Raw genomic sequence first — 17907 nt, 5'->3', positions numbered from 1 at the left:
ATATATCCTTCAAAGTTTCATGTAAAGTAGCAAAAACATTGTGTAGCTCAAACTCTGCTTGTCTAAGGCCTTTCGAAGCTCGTCAAGCACAAGTGGGAGCTGGACATTATGCTTCGCGGCGGTCTCAAGTCCGGAAAGGATCAGGCCACCCTCGCCATCCATCCCCGATAACCTTTACATGTAGGCCTTCGACTCATTCGCCTTCAAGGGCAAGACTTTTCTCCTTCCTCGTTCAACTGGGTTGTAATTGATGGACGACTACAAGGGCCTCACCAGCGGAACTGTGGTCAACCACATGGTGAAGGTCACCGTCCGCAAGGCCGCTGTGCAGCACACCACGTTGTCCCTCACAGGGTACAAGGTCAGTCGAACCATCGCTGAAGACAAGGTACGAAAGCCGCTAGCATTGATGGTCCTCATCTTGTGCGAGTCTCAGTGCTTCGCGATGGTCCTCAACAAGGTGCTGCTAGCATGGAGCGCTGAGGGCTATGTTTCCACCGGGGCGATCAAGCTCCTCCGATGCTGAAAAAACTAAAGCCATGAATCCAAGGCATAAATACATAGACTGCTCTTTGATAGCAAGGAAAAGAAAACGCTACGTGCCGCCCTTATCTAGACTTTGAGAATGGTGTGGCTGCTCCCGCATGAACAGTACACATGAAAAAAAATATAAAACAAGATAAAAAAAATCTAAATTTTTTTGACATCAAACTAGATCAATAGATTTAGCCTACTGCAAAATTTCGTGACCAAATAACATTTGAGGAGCCCTCAGCAAAAAAAAACACTCAAAAGTGAACAAAACTTTGAACACAGATTTTTCTTTTTCTTTTTTTGCCGAGGGCTCCTCGTATGTTATTTGGTCACCAAATTTTGCAACCAACTAAAACTTTTGATCTAGTTTGTTGTCCCAAAATTTCAGATTTTTTTGATTTTGTTTTGTAGTTTTTTCAAGTGTACTGTTCATGCGGGTGTAGGCTCCACGAAGGTTATTTATTGCTGAAACTTTGCAGGAACATCAAACCTTTGATAATCTTTCATCTCTGAAAGTTTCAGATTTTTTTTAATTTTTTTTTTAATTTATATGAATTTACTGTTCATGAAGGTGTAGGCCTATAGGGGCACCCGGGAGCTGTTAGACATTTTTCCAATCAGATTGTGCAGCAGTTCCAAATTACATACAGCTTCACATAATAACATCCCAAATGAAAAAAAGCAACACACGAACTCGTGGTCACAAATAAGTGAACAGCACTCTAAAACCAGAGCATCAGTTTCAATCTACTAGCAATGGTGGCTGCACCCTGCATAAGAATCTACTAGCAATCGACTAGCCATGTCTTCACAGATTTCTGTATCTAATAAAGCAAGACAAGTTACAACCAAATGGGAATTACACAGTAGTAGTACTCCATAGAAATCCGGCACAACACTTAAGTAGCTTGTTCCTTTTCCCAGGAAACCATGATCATTAACATGTCCATACGATTGATTTATGTCATAACCATGATATCCTCGCACTGATAACACTGGATCACTTCTGAACCTCTGCCATTGCTTGAAACTTCTTCCTCACTGCAGTGAACTTGGAAACCAGTTCATCCATGTTTGGCAGGCACTCCTTAGCACGCTCGTCGCCGGCATATGCTTTCACCCACCGGTGCAGAACAGGGAACTCCTCGAAGGCTTGGAGCCAGCGAGCCAACCCACTGGCAGCTATGTCCACGAGGCCAATGGAGTCGCCTCCAAAGAACCTCTTCCCCTTGAGCTGCCCCTCGAGAAGCAGCAGATTTGCCTTGGCCTCCTTGAAGAATTCCCCCTCCTCCTCCTTGTCACCATCCGCCATACATATCGACATCCAGAACGGCCTAGCAAACTGCAGTACAACTCAGAACAGGAACATATTGTTTAGAAGTTCACAGGAGAAAAGATGGTACCTTTTGGTTGATGAACTGCGCCCAGAAACGGGCCGTGGCCCTCTCGTAGGGGTCGGCCGGCAGCAGCGGCGGCCCCTCGAAGGCCTCGTCGATGTACTCGACGATGATGAGCGACTCACAGATAGATCTTGTTGTTGGGAAGGTCTTGTTATTAGTATACGATGATGAGCACGGGGACCAGTTTGTGGACGGGGTTGCACGTCAGCAGCAGCTCGCTCTTGTTGTTGGGAAGGTCTTCGAGGAGCAGCTCATAAGGTATGCCCTTGATCCTCAGGGCCACCTCTGGACGATGGCCGTATATGCTGCCGAAAGCGCTCAGGACCTTCACCGGCTCACTCATTTTTGCTTCCAAATTCTGGACCTTAAACTCAAAGCCAATGAATGCCCATATGATCGGGTGGTACTTTATAGGGATGCCACTGGCCACCTAGCTATTGGTGTGTTGCTGTATCTTCTCTTGAAGCTTGAAAGACTGAGCTCTTCACTCCTTGACTGGAGTCACGGTGCGGGGGAGATAAACTACTCAGTTGATTCCTTCGAAAGTTGAGATGTTTAGAGAAACTTATCTGATCCTCACCCCCAATAAACTTGCTCTTGGTTGAAAGCATATGTACAGGTTCGGTTCAATGGAGGAGCTTGGGAGCCACGCATGGTGTTTTAAAGAAAAGTAGGCGTCGCGGTCGAGATGATGCAAGGGATGCATGCGATAACCATCGTATACTAACAAGAAAATTATTAAAACCAGATTGAAATTTGTACTTTGTCGTTGCATGTGCGCTGTGTGCAGTGGCGGAGCCAGGATTGGAACAAGACCCGGGCCCAATTTTTTTCAACGTGAGGGAAAAATTTAGCATCCATGAGGCTATAGTTGCCTTAAAAACACCCCATACAAAAACGTACAAATACGGTTCAATTGCACAATATTTAGAATTTAAATTCAATGCTTAATGATACAACAAAATAAATAAAACATGGCAAGATACAAAACAGTACCAAATCAACAGTTTGTTTCATCGGTGCTTTGCCTTACCAGCGGGAAGAGATTTTGCTTCATGTTGATGCCCATCTCACCTCCCATTTCCTGAATCCCAAGCGCAAAAAGACGCTATCAGAAGGCAGATCATAGTATCAACGACAGCTCAGAGCTCATTTCAAAAAAAAAAAAAACGACAGCTCAGAGCTGACCCAAAATCCAAGCAGCAAAACGAACAAAAACGTAGAGAGCTCTCCTTTAAATACATGGGTCAGTTTAGGGGTGCTGCCGTGCTGGGGGTGGTGAGGCGCGGAGAGGGCGGCAGACGGTGGACGATGACTGCAGCCAGCAGCCGTCGCGCACTCGCGCAGGACGATGGGACTAGCGTGGGCCCAGGGTGTTACTGCTAAGGAGTGGGAAGGCCAGGAGGGCGGCTGGTGTTGGACGGCGGACGGAGGCCGACGGCGACACGGATGCACGAGAGCAGTCGAGCAGGGAGGCGGCGACGCGGCGTGACTGCACGAGCATCGGGAGGTTGCGAACTAGGTCATGCCCGTACGTGCGTTCGCGTAGTGGCGGAGGGCTGCGTGGTGGATCGGTCCTTGGTGTGAGCCACCAGGCTTGTGCCTTCAGTTGTGCTGGGCTACAGATGGGCTGACCCTGGGCCTATACAAAAATCTATCTAGGTAATAGCTGGGGGGAAAACCCACGCCTCGGGCCTGGGCCCTGGGTGCCCGGGGCCTGGCTCCGCCCCTGGCTGTGTGGAGGCTGGTACTGAGTGATTGTTTTTAAGATTCGTCTTCTGCCTTTGGTTTTCCACTCAGTTTCCTCTGTAAGAAGGGTTTGCTGGATATTTCCCTGAAGGATTAAAAAATACTGTAGGATTTAAGAATTATTTAGAATTTTCCCATATATGTTTTAAACTGAATGGACATTTAAAAAAAAGTTTTGCCCAAACTTTTGTGAAATATGCAAACATTGTTCAAACATTTTCATATTTTTTGAAAAAAGTGCGAACATTTTTGTAAAAGAATAATTAAACCAGAGCTAAATAAAAAACAAAAAATGTAAATGATTAAAACCAAGAGAGAAAACAACTGAGAACCCGAACAAGAACTTTTTGGAAACCTTTGTAAAACTAGACAAACCATCCACAAAGCCTTCGCCAAAACAGTGGAAATAGGAATTTGGTCGGACCAACTTCACTTGGTGCTATTTGTCCAGCCCAATTTCACTCGATATGTGCTTTACACCGACATCTTATCGCAAATAGCGATAAATAGGATTCACCATTTTTCATGTCAATGTCCGTAGAGTCTAAAAATGTACTCCACAACATTTCTGGGCTACCCCGAGTAAAAAAAGAGACAAAAACACAACATTTTTCGGTAAGTATCCTTCAAATGAAATTAAATATAATCAAGTGGTATATAACATAATGAACATACTCTCACATCTGCATACCTAAGTCTAATGCAGAGTGGGTGAAAGTCTATCCGAAGACTTCGATGCCACCCATGTGGGGTTAAACATCATTGGTCGGCTGCTCCAACCGTATACACACCACCTTAAAACTGTGGAGTAGTTTATTATCTTGGGCTACCTAAAGTGATGCTACCAAAAGCAATGGAGTAATTTTTCATTTTATGGATTGGAATATATAGGACAAATCTTTCCTACCACCTAGTGGTAGTCACCCTCATGTTTGTTTTGTATGTTGTATGTAATATCTATCAAAACCCAAATTATTTACGTGCGCTATGTACTCCCTCCGTAAAGAAATATAAGAGCATTTAGATCACTAAAGTACTGATCTAAACGCTCTTATATTTCTTTATAGATGGAGTAGTATATAAGAATATCCGAGTAGTATATAATCTACTTTTTAGGTAGTATGTACTCTTTTTTAGTATATTGTTTTACACGTAAAATATTAAGGTATTTCAAAACATACAAAAAACTATGGATTCACAAGCAATTTTTTTCGTATAGTTTGAAAATCTTACATAAAGTATATGAACATACTTAGAATGATAAAGTAGTATATATACTACCACATGATAGTATATAAAACATGATGCACTCGACGATGACGACTGACTCGCAGATGGACATGTCGCTGTGGAGGAGTACGGGGATGCGTGAGCAGCAGCTCGCTCTTGTTGTTGGGCAGGTCTTCGAGGAGCAGCTCGTAAGGTATTCCCTTGAGCCTTAGGGCCACCTCCATACGGTGGCCGTATATGCTCCCAAATTCACTCAGGACCTTCACCGTCTCACACAATTTTGCTTCAAAATTCTGGACCATAAACTCAAAGCCCGTGACTGCTGGCTGATATGAACGAGATGCTTTGTTGCCGTATCTTCTCTTGAAAGGTGAGATGTGTAAAGATGGGGGAGAGAAACTACTCAGCTGCCTCCTTCCAAAGTTGAGATGTATAAAGAAAATTTTCTGATCCTCACCTCAATAAACTTGTTCTTGGCTGAAAGCATCTGTAGAGGTTCGGTTAAATGGAGTTACTCGGGAACCACACTTGTATTTTAAAAAGATAAGTAATCGCCTCAAGATGATGTAAGCCATGGGATAATCATGGTATATATTCGTATAGTAACATAATAAAAAAAGTATATTTTCGTCCCTTGAATTTTCCGATGTTATAGAAATGGTCCCTCAACTTTAATACCAGCAAAAGCTAGTCCTCCAATTGTTTTTTTACCAGAGACCATTTTTTTTTGCCTCATCCATCAATTAAAAAGGAGTTCCGAGTTCCCCGCAAAAAAAAAGGACTTTGGAGTTGCTTTTACAATGAAAAGCGAAAAGAAAGATATCAAGGCCACTACTCTCCCAGCATGATTTGATCCCAGTGCATTGCGTCCACGGTTACCCAAAGGTTAGCCTCGTTTTGAATGTTCAAAAGCAAGAAAAAATGGATGGAAGCATCGACTTGTGACGTCCACTTGGTGGCAAATGGCGTGATGACGTCCACTCGGAAGCGTCGACTTGTGACGGAACACAAAGTTTTCTCAATAAACCTGGTCAAATTTGTAAAGTTTAACTTAAAAAAATCTGTATCACTATATTATGGAATGGAGGGGGTATAACTATGATCATCGATGTCCACACGTAGTAACCAGTAAACCATCATTTTCCTTCAATCGACGTCGTGGGGGGCGGCTAATACGTGCGTGCACGCAGCACCTAGTCTACTGAGATGTGAACAACCATTCTCGTATATTATTGAGGAATGATCTAATCATCCTGACCCGGTCGACTAGTGACTAGGGGTGCAGGAAACTAAAACTGAGCATGTGATCATTTAAGGTCGAGCTCGGCTTAATTATCTTATCTTAGTCACCGTTGATCTCACCGAACAGACACGACAACTAATTATCTTATCTTAGTCACCGTTGATCTCACCGAACAGACTTGACAACTGACATCGTGCGTGGATTGGTATCAAGTTTTGTCAAGGTCCTATCAAGAGAAGGCATGGTTGCTTATTAATGATTGTCTGATCGATCTCGTTATCAGTTTTTTCTAAAGAAGTGCATGTTTGATCGATTCAATATCTAGTACGTACCAACGCCAAGTCCAACAAGTTACCAAAGTTTTGTATAGAAAGAGATAGAGATGGCACGTTCGCAGGTCTGCAACTGGAGCAAATTAATCCATGGTCAAGTGGCACTTCCTTTTTGGAAAACCCAAGTGGCATCTTGGTGTTACATTAGCTGGAGAAATATTCTCGAATTTGGAACTGGTTAGCTAATGGAACAAGACACACATCTCTCCCTATATAAGGCTGGCTAAGGGCTACACTTATGGTAACAAGCAAGGAACAAAGCACATATTTGAGCGAGCAGAGTATATCCGGGTTGACGGCATTAAGCAAAAATGGGAGGTACGCATCATGCTCCATTCCCTCTCTGCCTCTCTAGTGTACTGATTCATTTTTTTTTCTTATTAAGCCTCACATATGTAGTTATGAGCGCTCTTATTCCTACAAAAGCTTTTGCAAATTTTATGTAGCATCGACCATTTGTAAATGGACTGAAAAACGTTTTCAAATCGGTCGATTTCCCAGTAAAATTTGAATAGAAATCCAGTGGCTTTCCTTCATCCTCTTCCTCCACCAGATATTTCTTCTATCTCCTTCTCCACCCTTTGCCCCTCCTTTGGCAACCGTCCCTACCAGGCGTCCGTGTCTCGAGGACACTCGTTGTTTAATCGAAGGGGCGTCAAAACGAAAAAAATGACCCGAACTTGTGAGCCCCCACCCTCTCCTCGACGGGCGACACTATGGTGAGCCGCGGTGTCCCGTCTCCGGAGAAATCATGAGTTCCTGACTCGGCCTCAGAATGTTTCCGCCTCTTCTTCTTCTCTATGATAATTGACTTACACAAATTAATATTACGGGCAACTTTTAGATAACCCATGTGTATATATAATTAGTGTGAAGTTAAGTTTCGTTTTTATATATGCTCCTTAATTGATGATTTTGTTTTTTGAATCTGTTATCCAAACAAGTTCTGACATTAATTATGTTTGTGCAGCCGTGCATGGTGTGTGCTACGGAATGGTCGGCGACAACCTGCCCCCGCGGAGCGACGTCGTGCAACTGTACAAGTCCCGGAATATCCACGCCATGCGCATCTACAACCCGGACCAGGAGGCTCTTGCAGCCCTCCGCGGAAGTGGCATCTTCCTCATCCTCGATGTCGGTGGGCTCGACGAGGTCCAACGCCTCGCCCGCGACCCGTCACATGCCGCCAGCTGGGTCCGGAGCAACGTCCAGGCCTACTACCCGGACGTCCTCATCCGGTACATCGCCGTTGGCAACGAGGTCCCCGCCGGCGACACGGGCGTCATCCTCCCCGCCATGCAGAACGTGCACAATGCCCTGGCGTCCGCCAACCTCTCCAGCAGCATCAAGGTGTCAACGGCGGTGAGGTTCGACGTGATCACCAACTCCTTCCCGCCCTCCAGCGGCGTGTTCAGGGACCCTTCTGGCTTGGTGCCCATCGCGCGGTTCCTGGACCGCACCGGCGCCCCATTCCTTGCCAACGTCTACCCCTACTTCGCTTACAAGGACGACCGTGGCCAGAACATCAGGCTCAACTATGCGACGTTGCAGCCGGGCACCACGGTGAGGGACAACGGCAACGGGCTGACCTACACCAGCCTCTTCGACGCGATGGTCGACTCCATCTACGCCGCGCTGGAGAAGGCCGGCACGCCCAACGTCAGAGTGGTGGTGTCGGAGAGCGGGTGGCCGTCGGCGGGCGGGTTCGGGGCATCGGTGGACAATGCGCGGAACTACAACCAGGGCCTCATCGACCACATCCGTAACGGCACGCCGAAACGGCCAGGGGCGATCGAGACGTACATATTCGCCATGTTCAACGAGAACAAGAAACCAGGGGATGAGGTCGAGAGGAACTTCGGGCTCTTCTTCCCCAACAAGCAGCCTGTCTACCCGACCACCTTCCCCAATTAATAAGTCGAAAGTCAACGTCTATGTATGCAGGTGGCGTGTCATAGATGCATGCTTTGCCAGTTGAATAAAAATAGATGTGTGCTTGTGACAATGTAGCCTATGAACGAATCTTCCTCGAGAATAAATTTATGTTTTATTTTTTACTTTTGTTCTTTTCCATTTATTTTCATGTTTCTTTTTTATTTGCAAAACTAATGAACGAACATTTTTTTTCAAATGCATGAATTGTGTAAAGACGTAAATATTTCTTTCCTAACAAACAGACATATTTTGATATATTAGATGTATATTATTTCATGTAAGTCTTTAACTAATTATAAATAATATACTTCCTTCATCCCGAATTAGCTGTCGGAGATTTATCTAACTACGAAACTATCTAAACACATTTTGGTGTTAGATACATCTGTATATAGACAAATCTAAAATAACTAATTTGAGACAGACGTAATATGTTTTAAACTTGTCTAGATCCAGAAGTTTCTTTCTACCATTGTTTAGGAGCGCCATTTTTATTTTGGCACAAGAGGTGTGGCCCGTGGCGTATGTTGGGCCATCACATGTGCCTTTTTTGACAACAATTCATCGACACATAGAATAGGCGGACCCATGTACGAGAGTAATTGACTGAGGGGAACCTGTCACGGAATCCCCTTAAGGGTCTGTTTTGATGGGTTGAGAGCGCGCCACTTGGCATGCTCTTAGCCGGTGCTAGGTGTCATGTTATGGAAGCTCCATAGGGATTTTATTTTTTTATTTTTCTATATGCGTTTTTGGACCCTAGAGAATTTGTTTGGCTTTTTTGTTTTCGTCTGGTTACCCCTAGTTTTGGAAAATAATTTGCCTTAAAAACATATTGTTTTTCTGTGAGAGGCACAAATTTTCTTCTCATGGAGACAGAGCTTTGCTTCCATGAGAGGCACTGATTTGCTTCTCTCATAGAGGCACATGTTTGCTTCAGAGAGACACAACTGTCCTCTGAAAAAGTTTTTTTTTCTTCCACGGAAGGCACAATTTGCTTCTCATGAAGGCACAGTTTTTTTTCCGTGAGAGGCTCAGTTGTGTCACGCGAAAAAAATAAAAATTGTTTTTTCTTCATCCACAAGAGACACAAGTTTGTTTCTCATGGAGGCACAGATTTGCTACTGCGAGATGCACAATTGTGTCTCTCAGAAAAGGAAAAAAAAAAGTGGGAATACAATAGTGCTTCTGGCTCGGTTTTTTTTCTTCCAGTCTTTTCATGAAAAAAAGTTCATCAAAACCTATTAATGCGAGAAATCCTACCCGGATTCGTTTTCAAAGATCTCAACACAAGAAATCCAACGGTGAAAATGATTCATGATTTGGACGCACGGTTTAAGAGCTAAAATATTTTAATAAACGAATTTAAAACAACGGGGTAACTCCCAGATTGCGACAAGTGGCTCACATACAATGCACCATTTGTCACAACCCAGGATGATGACCTTTGCAAAGGGTACCCCTCCATAGGATGAAAATTTACCCAATGGTTTTGGGTAGAAGCACTTTAGGTAGCTCAAGATGATAAATTACCCCACTGTTATAAGGTGGTGTTCCCTAAAAAAAGATGGCGTATACATACTTGGAGCAACTGATCAAGGATGTTTTAACCCCACGTGGGTGGCATCATAGTTTTGGATAGGCTTTCACGCACTCTGCATTAGGCTTTGGTATGCAGATATCAAGAGTACTAGAGGGGACTGCGTGCTCCGCCGCGCCTGGCCATAGGCACATAGTCCCTATGTCACTTTTGTGTCCTATTTTTATTTTATTTTCACTGGAATGATTAATATGAGCACCATACTGTTGTGTGGTTAGATCTGGGCGGCGGTCTGATATGCATAGGTTTGGTCATATGTGAACTCAATGGGCATTTACATAAGGTGCACATGTTAGTATTGGTGTTCCCCGGTGCATTAAATCAATTATATAAAAAACATGAATAAACTAAAAATAAAGGATTCCAAGAAGGTAAAGGGATTTTTTTTCTTTCAGTGTGTATAACTTGTATAGTTAGAATGTATTATATCATGAAAATCCAATTAGACTTAAGGAAAAAAATTCAATAAGCCGTTACTCCTGAAAAGTATTGAAATTCATGAGCATTAAAGTTTTTGAACATTTTAGAAATCCACAAAAAAATTATAAATTTATGAATACCTTTTAAATGTAATTTTTTTTAAAACAACACTTTCAATTGTTTATGAACTTTTCTTACATGATATATTTTCGAGAACCAGGATTTGTCGATTTTTCTCTGACTTGTTTTCCTAAGAGCAAAAGTTAGTTTTTCCTCGAGCTGGGAGTGCATGCACGTCGTGTTTATTGGCAAGCCCAGCCCAGCCGACCGTTATACCGAGCTCCCGGCCTATGCACTTCGCAAGAAAAGCAGTCGCTAGTGTCCCTTGCCTCAAAAGGAAAAAGACGCTAGAGGCTCATGCGTCAATAACCGTGAAGCTCCTAGTAGCCTGTGGGTTGGCCTAAATGTCCACACATCAACTTGAAGAAGATGTTCATTATGCTATATACCGGTGATTATATTTTGATTTAACAATAAGGATCCTTTATTGAAAAAAGTTATGGTTTTTAGTTTTTCCTGCATTGGAAAACAGTGAATCCTATTTGTCGCCCTTTGCAATAAGATGTCGGAGTAACACACACATCAAGTGAAGTTCGCTGGCCCAAATAGCGACGAGAGAAGTTGGGCTGGCCCAAAAGGCATTTCCTGTTTGCAGGGTTTTGGGAAGGCTTTGTGGATGGTTTGTCGAGTTTCAAAATGGTTCCTAGTAAATTCTTGTTTTGGTCTTCATTTGTTCTCTCTCTTAGTTTTTACAGGTTTAATTCTTCCATTTTTACTTCCCTCTTGTATTTTTTTCTTTTTCTTTAAAAAAATGTTTCTGGAATTTTAAAATGTTCACTATTTTCACACAAACTTTTGCTATCTTTTTAAAAATGTTGCAAGACTTTTTAAAATCTTTGGCTTTCGCTTAACTCCGTTGAAGCGAAGCTTTATATAAAATGGGCTTGATTATCCCATGGCTTGCATCATCTCGAGGCGCTTACTTAAATTTTTAAAATACTTGCATGTGTGGCTCCCGAGTAACTCCATTGAACCTGTACAGATGCTTTAAGCCAAGAACAAGTTTATTGGGGTGAGGATCGAATAGGTTTCTTTACACATCTCAACGTTGGAAGGAAGCAGCTGAGTAGTTTCTTTCTCTCCCCACCTTTACACATCTCACCTTTCAAGAGAAGATACGGCAACAAAGCATCCCCTGACCCATTCATATCAGCAAGCAGTCCAGAGCTTTGAGTTTAAGGTCCAGAATTTGGAAGCAAAAATGAGTGAGACGGTGAAGGTGATGAGCATATACGGTGACGGTGAAGGCTCAAGGGGAAGAGGTTCTTTGGAGGCGACTCCATTGGCCTCGTTTACATAGCAGCCAGTGGGTTAGCTCGCTGGCTCAGAGCCTTCGAAGAGATCTCCGGGGTGAATCTACTCACGGATGAACAGTTCCCGGCTCTGTGCCGCTGGGCGAAAGAATATGCCGGCGACGAGCGTGCTAAGGAGTGCCTGCCGAACATGGATGAACTGGTCGCCAAGTTCACTGCAGTGAAAAGAAGTTTCTAGCAATGGCAGAGGTGCAGAAGTGATCCGGTGTTATCAGTGCGAGGATATCATGGTTATGACATGAAACAATCGTATGGACATGTTAATTAATGATCATGGTTTCCTTGGAAAAGGAACAAGCTACTGAAGTGTGGTGCCGGATTTCTAGAGTCCTAGTGTACTATACTACGGTGTAATTCCCATTTGGTTGTAGTAACTTGTCTTGCTTTCTCAGATGCAGAAATCGGTTGAGACATGGCGGATTGTATTTCTTTTTCAATGCTGGGTGCAGCCACCATTACGAGCGATCAATATTTCTTGTTAATTTTGATGGTATATGATCGTCAAGGAGGGTCTGGAATTATTTATTCCTAATTTTGATGATGACAACGCGCAGACCACTGACCAGCTTCGTTGGGTTCTGGATAAATCGATTCTTAATCCATGTCTGCCCAAGGTAAATTAATAAACTAGACCTAGATGGCAGTTCGCAACCACAGCACGCTGCATCTGTCACCAACTGGCTTAATTTTTGGTTTCGATGAGTGGGAGTTGAAGAATAACGTTATTCAGTTTTACTGCCAAGATTATATTAGTTCTGGTTGGAAACTGAATATCTGTCCTGTCATTTGTAGAAACATTACCTACTGGCAGTGCCTACATTGTGAAGCTTAAGAATTTGAAACGTGCTATGAGAAGGTTTCTTGCAGATTAAACTGTACCGGGCATATACTCCATGGATAGCTCATGGATTGTTGCTCTACCTCTCTTGCTAAATGGATAGTACATGGTTTTGTGTAGGGTTTTCTTTCTTAAGTAAACTAGCACAGTGGCCCTCAGAGCAATTTGATAAAATAGCACACCTTTCCTGGGAGTTTGCTTAAATAGCACACTTTTCTTTTTATTAGATAAAATAGCACACCTTTAATTGGTACCTGTACAAAATAGCACACATCTACCTTTTTGCTACTTCTCCACGTACGGGCCCATACGACATATTGTTTAGGACGAAATTGCCCATCCATCGTTTCACCTGGCTCCTGGTCGATCGAAACGATCAAAACCACAGAAGGCGGACAAACAAACGAACCAGTGCGCCGCCGCCTCGCCGTGCCTCCTGCCCGGAGCGCCGTCATCTCACCGTGCCTCTTTCCCGTCGCACCGCCACCTCGCCGTGCCTCCTGCCCGGAGCGCCGTCATCCCACCGTGCCTCTTTCCCGTCGCACCGCCGCCTCGCTGTGCCTCCTGCCCGGAGCACCCTCATCTCACCGTGCCTCTTTCCCGTCGCACCGCCGCCTCGCCGTGCCTCCTGTGCACGTGCTGCCGGTTCTCCCACGGCTGCCTCGTCCAATTTTTTCTCATCTCCCAACGCTCCACATCTTGCTGAGATGATTATAACTGTCGAAATTTTGATCATTTTCCACATCAACAGAACTGTACATCAATACATGTTACATCCATCCAATCTGTATTTTGATTATTTGAATCCTTAGAAAAAAATGAAGCGTTAATATTCTCTCGTGACTGCAGAAGCAGATACATGCATACATATCAAAGCTTGTAGTGTGTCTATGTGTGGCACTAGTGTTTTGAGCCATATGCTATCTTCTTCAGTGAGCACCTACTGTTAGAGATAGCAATTAGAGCAGCGAGCAGTTGCAGCAGGTTCTAGCCAGCACGTACAGGCTAGCAGCGACACACATGCTCCAGTCAGGCCTCCAACGCGGCCAGCAAGCAACCTGGACAGGACCCGCTAGACTGGCAAGGTGGTGGCCGACGAAGACGCCTCCTCTACAGGAACGGGCAGCGCGTGGGGGAGGAGACATGGCGTGGTGGTGCCGCGGTGCCACGGTGGAGAAGACACGGCGACCTGACCGTGCTTCGTAGCCTCGTAGGAACTGGCAGCGGTGCAAGAACTGGCAGCACGCGGGAAGGAGGCAGGGCGAGTTGGCAGCGCACTGGGGGAGGAGGCGCGGCGAGGTGATGGCGCTCCGGGCAGGAGGCACGGTGAGGCGGCGGCGCACTGGTTAGTTCGTCTCTCCGCCTCCTGTGCTCTTTGATCGTTTCGATCGACCATAACCATGGGCAATTTCGTCCTATAAAATATGTCATATGGGCCTGTACGTGTAGAAGTAAGAAAAAGGTAGATTTGTGCTATTTTGTACAGCTACCAATCAAAGGTGTGCTATTTTATCTAATAAAAAAAAGTGTGTTATTGGAGCAAAGTCCTAGGAAAGATGTGCTGAGCAACCTCTTTAGTGTTTCTTTTATTCTATGAAGGTGGGTTTTCCCTGACCTTTAATTAAACCAGACACGCCTTTGGGTGGGCATCATCATCTACTCTTCATTATTTTTCTAAGCTATAGTTTTCAGTTTCATAGAGCTACTCCCTAGTTTATATTATAATACACTTGAAAACTATAGCTTAATTGGTGTCTCTATATGGCTACCCCTCTCCGTTTCAGTCTCCCTCCTCCCATACAAGAATTGAGCCGGGAGCAAGCCGGTGGCGAAAGGAACATATGTATTACTCCCTCCGTTTCAAAATAGGTGACCCAATTTTATATTAAAGTTAGTACAAAGTTGAGTCATCTATCTTGAAACGAAGGGAGTAGCTACGTTGGTTGGTTGGTTTCCATCTCCTTACCGAGCTGGGCGGCGGTGTCCTGGTAGGGGGCCTTCCTCCCCTTGCCGCTGTCGCAGTAGACAAAGATTGACCGGAACAGCTAGCCGCCTATGCGGATCCGTGCATGCTACGGCTCGGCTCCAGTGGGGCCACCACATCATGACAGGGCTTTCCTTAATCAGTGGGGTACGGAGCAGCAGAAAAAGATGGGGAAATTTTACGGTGCATTGCAATATACGAGAGTATGTGTATTATACGAGCGATCCAACGGATGAGACTGATTAGGCCATATAAAAGCTTAAGAGTATTTTTGACCAAAATTTCTTTTACATTTAAGTCTAGGGGTATTGTTGTCCTAAGATTTTCGAATTAATTTAATTGCACTAACATGACACTTAATTAGATCAGATGGTCATCGTGCATGTTCATTTGAATTTGGGTTAGAGCGGGAGGTTGCTCCTCTTCTCGAACCCTACTCTCTGGCGAACACATCGGCGCCCTCGATCGCCGCAAATCACCGCCGAACACCGCTGCGCGCACTCGCCGTGCCACTCCCTCCTCCTCATCTTACTCCTCCCCGTCCCTCGCATGCGATCTCCATCGGGTTATGCAATGCCAGATCTTCGGAGGAGACGCCTAATCCCTCCTGAAGCCGATTTGACGCCACCTTCCCCGACAGTAGCACGAATTAGCAGTAGCGTCTGCTGGAAAAAGCGTTGTTGATAATGCCAATTAGCAGTAGCGTCTGCTGGAAAAAGTGTTGTTGCTAATGCTTGGCAGTAGCGCTGGTAAATCCATGTTACTGCTAAATATTAGTTGTAGAACCGCAACAATAGCGCGGCGCCCAGCGCTACGGCTAGGCTTTTATCCCGCGCTACTGTTAGGGTTTTCCCTAGTAGTGTTTGGACGCACGGATGAAGAGATCAAATATTTTAATAAATGAATATAAAACAAGGGGGATACTCTCAGGTTGCGACAAGTGGAGCTCATACAATGCACAACTTGTCGCAACTCGGGAAGGTGGGAGTGACCTTTGCAAAGGGTATCCCCTAATTTATAATTTTGCCCATATACCGATTCCAATCCATAGGATGAAACTATACTGGTTTTGTTTTATGTGGAAGCACTTTAGGTAGCCAAGGATGATAAATTACTCCACTATTATAAGGTGGTGTTCCCTAAGAAAAAAAGATGGTGTATACACACTTGGAGCAACTGATCAAGGATGTTTTAACCCCGCATGGGTGGCGTGATAGTCTTTGGATAGGCTTTCACGCAATCTACATTAGGCTTAGGTATGCAGATTTCAACAGTACGAAAGGGGACGGCGCGCTCCTCCGCGCCTAGCTATAGGCACGTAGTCCATATGCCACTTTTATGTCCTAATTTTAATTTTATTTTCACTGAGAGAGAGAGAGAGAGAGAGAGAGAGAGAGAGAGAGAGAGAGAGAGAGAGAGAGAGAGAGAGATTTATCCTCCACCGTATTGAGGTTATCTATGTGGACTATGGAATGATTTTATTTTTTCTAAAGAAAACTTGAATTCAATGTTAGGTTATTCCCAAAAGAACACAGAATGAATGGACGGCTGGACTCGTTTCCTCACTCATGAAATGTGCCTGGCATCAGCAAACATCACAAAAAACAAAACCAGCTCATTTTATGCTAGCACATAACCTTAAGTATAGTTAAAGTATTGAAATGAAGACTACTCGACAATGCAGAGCAATTTATTTTCCTTTCTTTTGTTGCATACTTTGCATCAAGTTAAATTACCCGTGACTGCCTGAGAGAAAACCATGCTTGTTTTTTTTAAATCGGGCAATACACCATCCTTGGTAAAAAAGATACACACCAATGATTGTTTTCTTATGTTATGTTGCAATATTGAGTCTCTCTGCTGCTTTGCAGCGAGACTTATATTTTACGAGATCTGGCTCTGTCTTTATTGAAAATAATTGAGCTTTTGTTTTCCACAACAAAAACACACTAGGAAATGCATTTGTGAGCTGCCAACAACTTTTGTCAATGTAGCAGTATTTTGTTCAAGTCTGTCTGAAGAGGGCACAATTATATTCACGCTGATAGAAATGATGGTGATTAACCGACCAAGCCGCCATCCATTGAGTCTACAGTTTAGAGCTTCACTTTTATGGTTCTGGTCATCAGTTTTTTTTGTACTTTTCTTAATGCACTGCAAGGCCCTCTCATGTAGGGCGATTTTATTCAGATAACTACTTTAGTTGTTTTATCAATTTACAGGTTAGCCCGTCTTTGACAATGGACGTCACGGCAAAGCTACTCGGTTACCTTGCTTTCCAGCTCTTCCTGAATGGTCCCCGAGCTAACCTCATCGAGACGAGTGATCCTTGGGGAGGAGGGCCATGATGCTGCTATCTTCTGGCTCGTAGACATAACCAAGCACAATCTAAAAAAGCGTAACTGACAGGGTTGCACAATATGTTATTTTTATTGCAACGAGGAGTCCATTCAACATCTATTCCTTACATGTCCGCTCACCAAGCTGTTTGTGGCGTTCTATTCATGATGCTTTGGATCTCTTAACCCTCGTATCATTCATCACAAAATATTTATCAACGTTATAAGGAAAAGGAGTAGCAGGATGATTCCTGATACTACTCTTTTCACATGTAAGTTGTATGATCTTCAATCTTGGCCATGCTATTACCATGTATAGTAAAAACAGATTCATTTAAACGCAATTTAGAATTTTAGGTCACGAGATCTTATAGGTTGGTTGTGAGATCTTATGGGTTTTACCTCTAGCCTACCCCAACTCGTTTGGGACTGAAAGCTTTGTTGTTATTGTTGTTAGAATTTTAGGTCACACCCTATTCCCTTGTTAATCGGAGGTACTGGAGATGTGTTCAGACTTCACAGGTTTCATTCTCGTGGATGGGTGACTCCAACAATAAGAGCAGTCACGACATCCTTGACAACAACTTGTGCAATCCTGCATGAACGGTAGACTCGGAGGCTGAGCCAATGGTGCTACTAATAAGTCTGCACAAGAGCAAGCGGATAGTGGAAGCTTACGCCTGGGATTATTGTGGTGGTCAAATATTGATTACAACATTGAACTTTCCGATGGAATGTCGATTTATCTTCGATCAGCAACATTAAAGGTAAGTTGGGACACTCGCTTGAAATTATGACGATATGGTCAATGCTAGTTTTCGTACATGCTTTCACGCATAATAGTATTGTAATGTGACTTGCTTGTTATAT

General features: G+C 43.9%; 1 protein-coding gene and 2 pseudogenes across 1 annotated transcript; 2 read left to right on the top strand and 1 right to left on the bottom strand.

The window, feature by feature from the left end:
- The window catches only part of LOC119278802, a 148162-nt pseudogene that overhangs the window by 80902 nt on the left and 49353 nt on the right, over positions 1–17907 (top strand).
- On the bottom strand, positions 1535–2277 carry LOC119278805 (annotated as a pseudogene).
- LOC119278803 (glucan endo-1,3-beta-glucosidase GV) lies at positions 6675–8493 on the top strand. Its single transcript, XM_037560146.1, has 2 exons — positions 6675–6806; positions 7459–8493. Exons 1-2 carry the CDS (start codon positions 6800–6802, stop codon positions 8400–8402), a joined length of 951 nt encoding a protein of 316 aa, XP_037416043.1. The 5' UTR covers positions 6675–6799; the 3' UTR covers positions 8403–8493.

The sequence above is a fragment of the Triticum dicoccoides genome, chromosome 3B (assembly GCF_002162155.2).
Source record: "Triticum dicoccoides isolate Atlit2015 ecotype Zavitan chromosome 3B, WEW_v2.0, whole genome shotgun sequence".
NCBI lineage: Eukaryota > Viridiplantae > Streptophyta > Magnoliopsida > Poales > Poaceae > Triticum > Triticum dicoccoides.
Note: the sequence above shows the minus strand (reverse complement) of the source record. Positions and strands in the feature narration are given on the sequence as shown.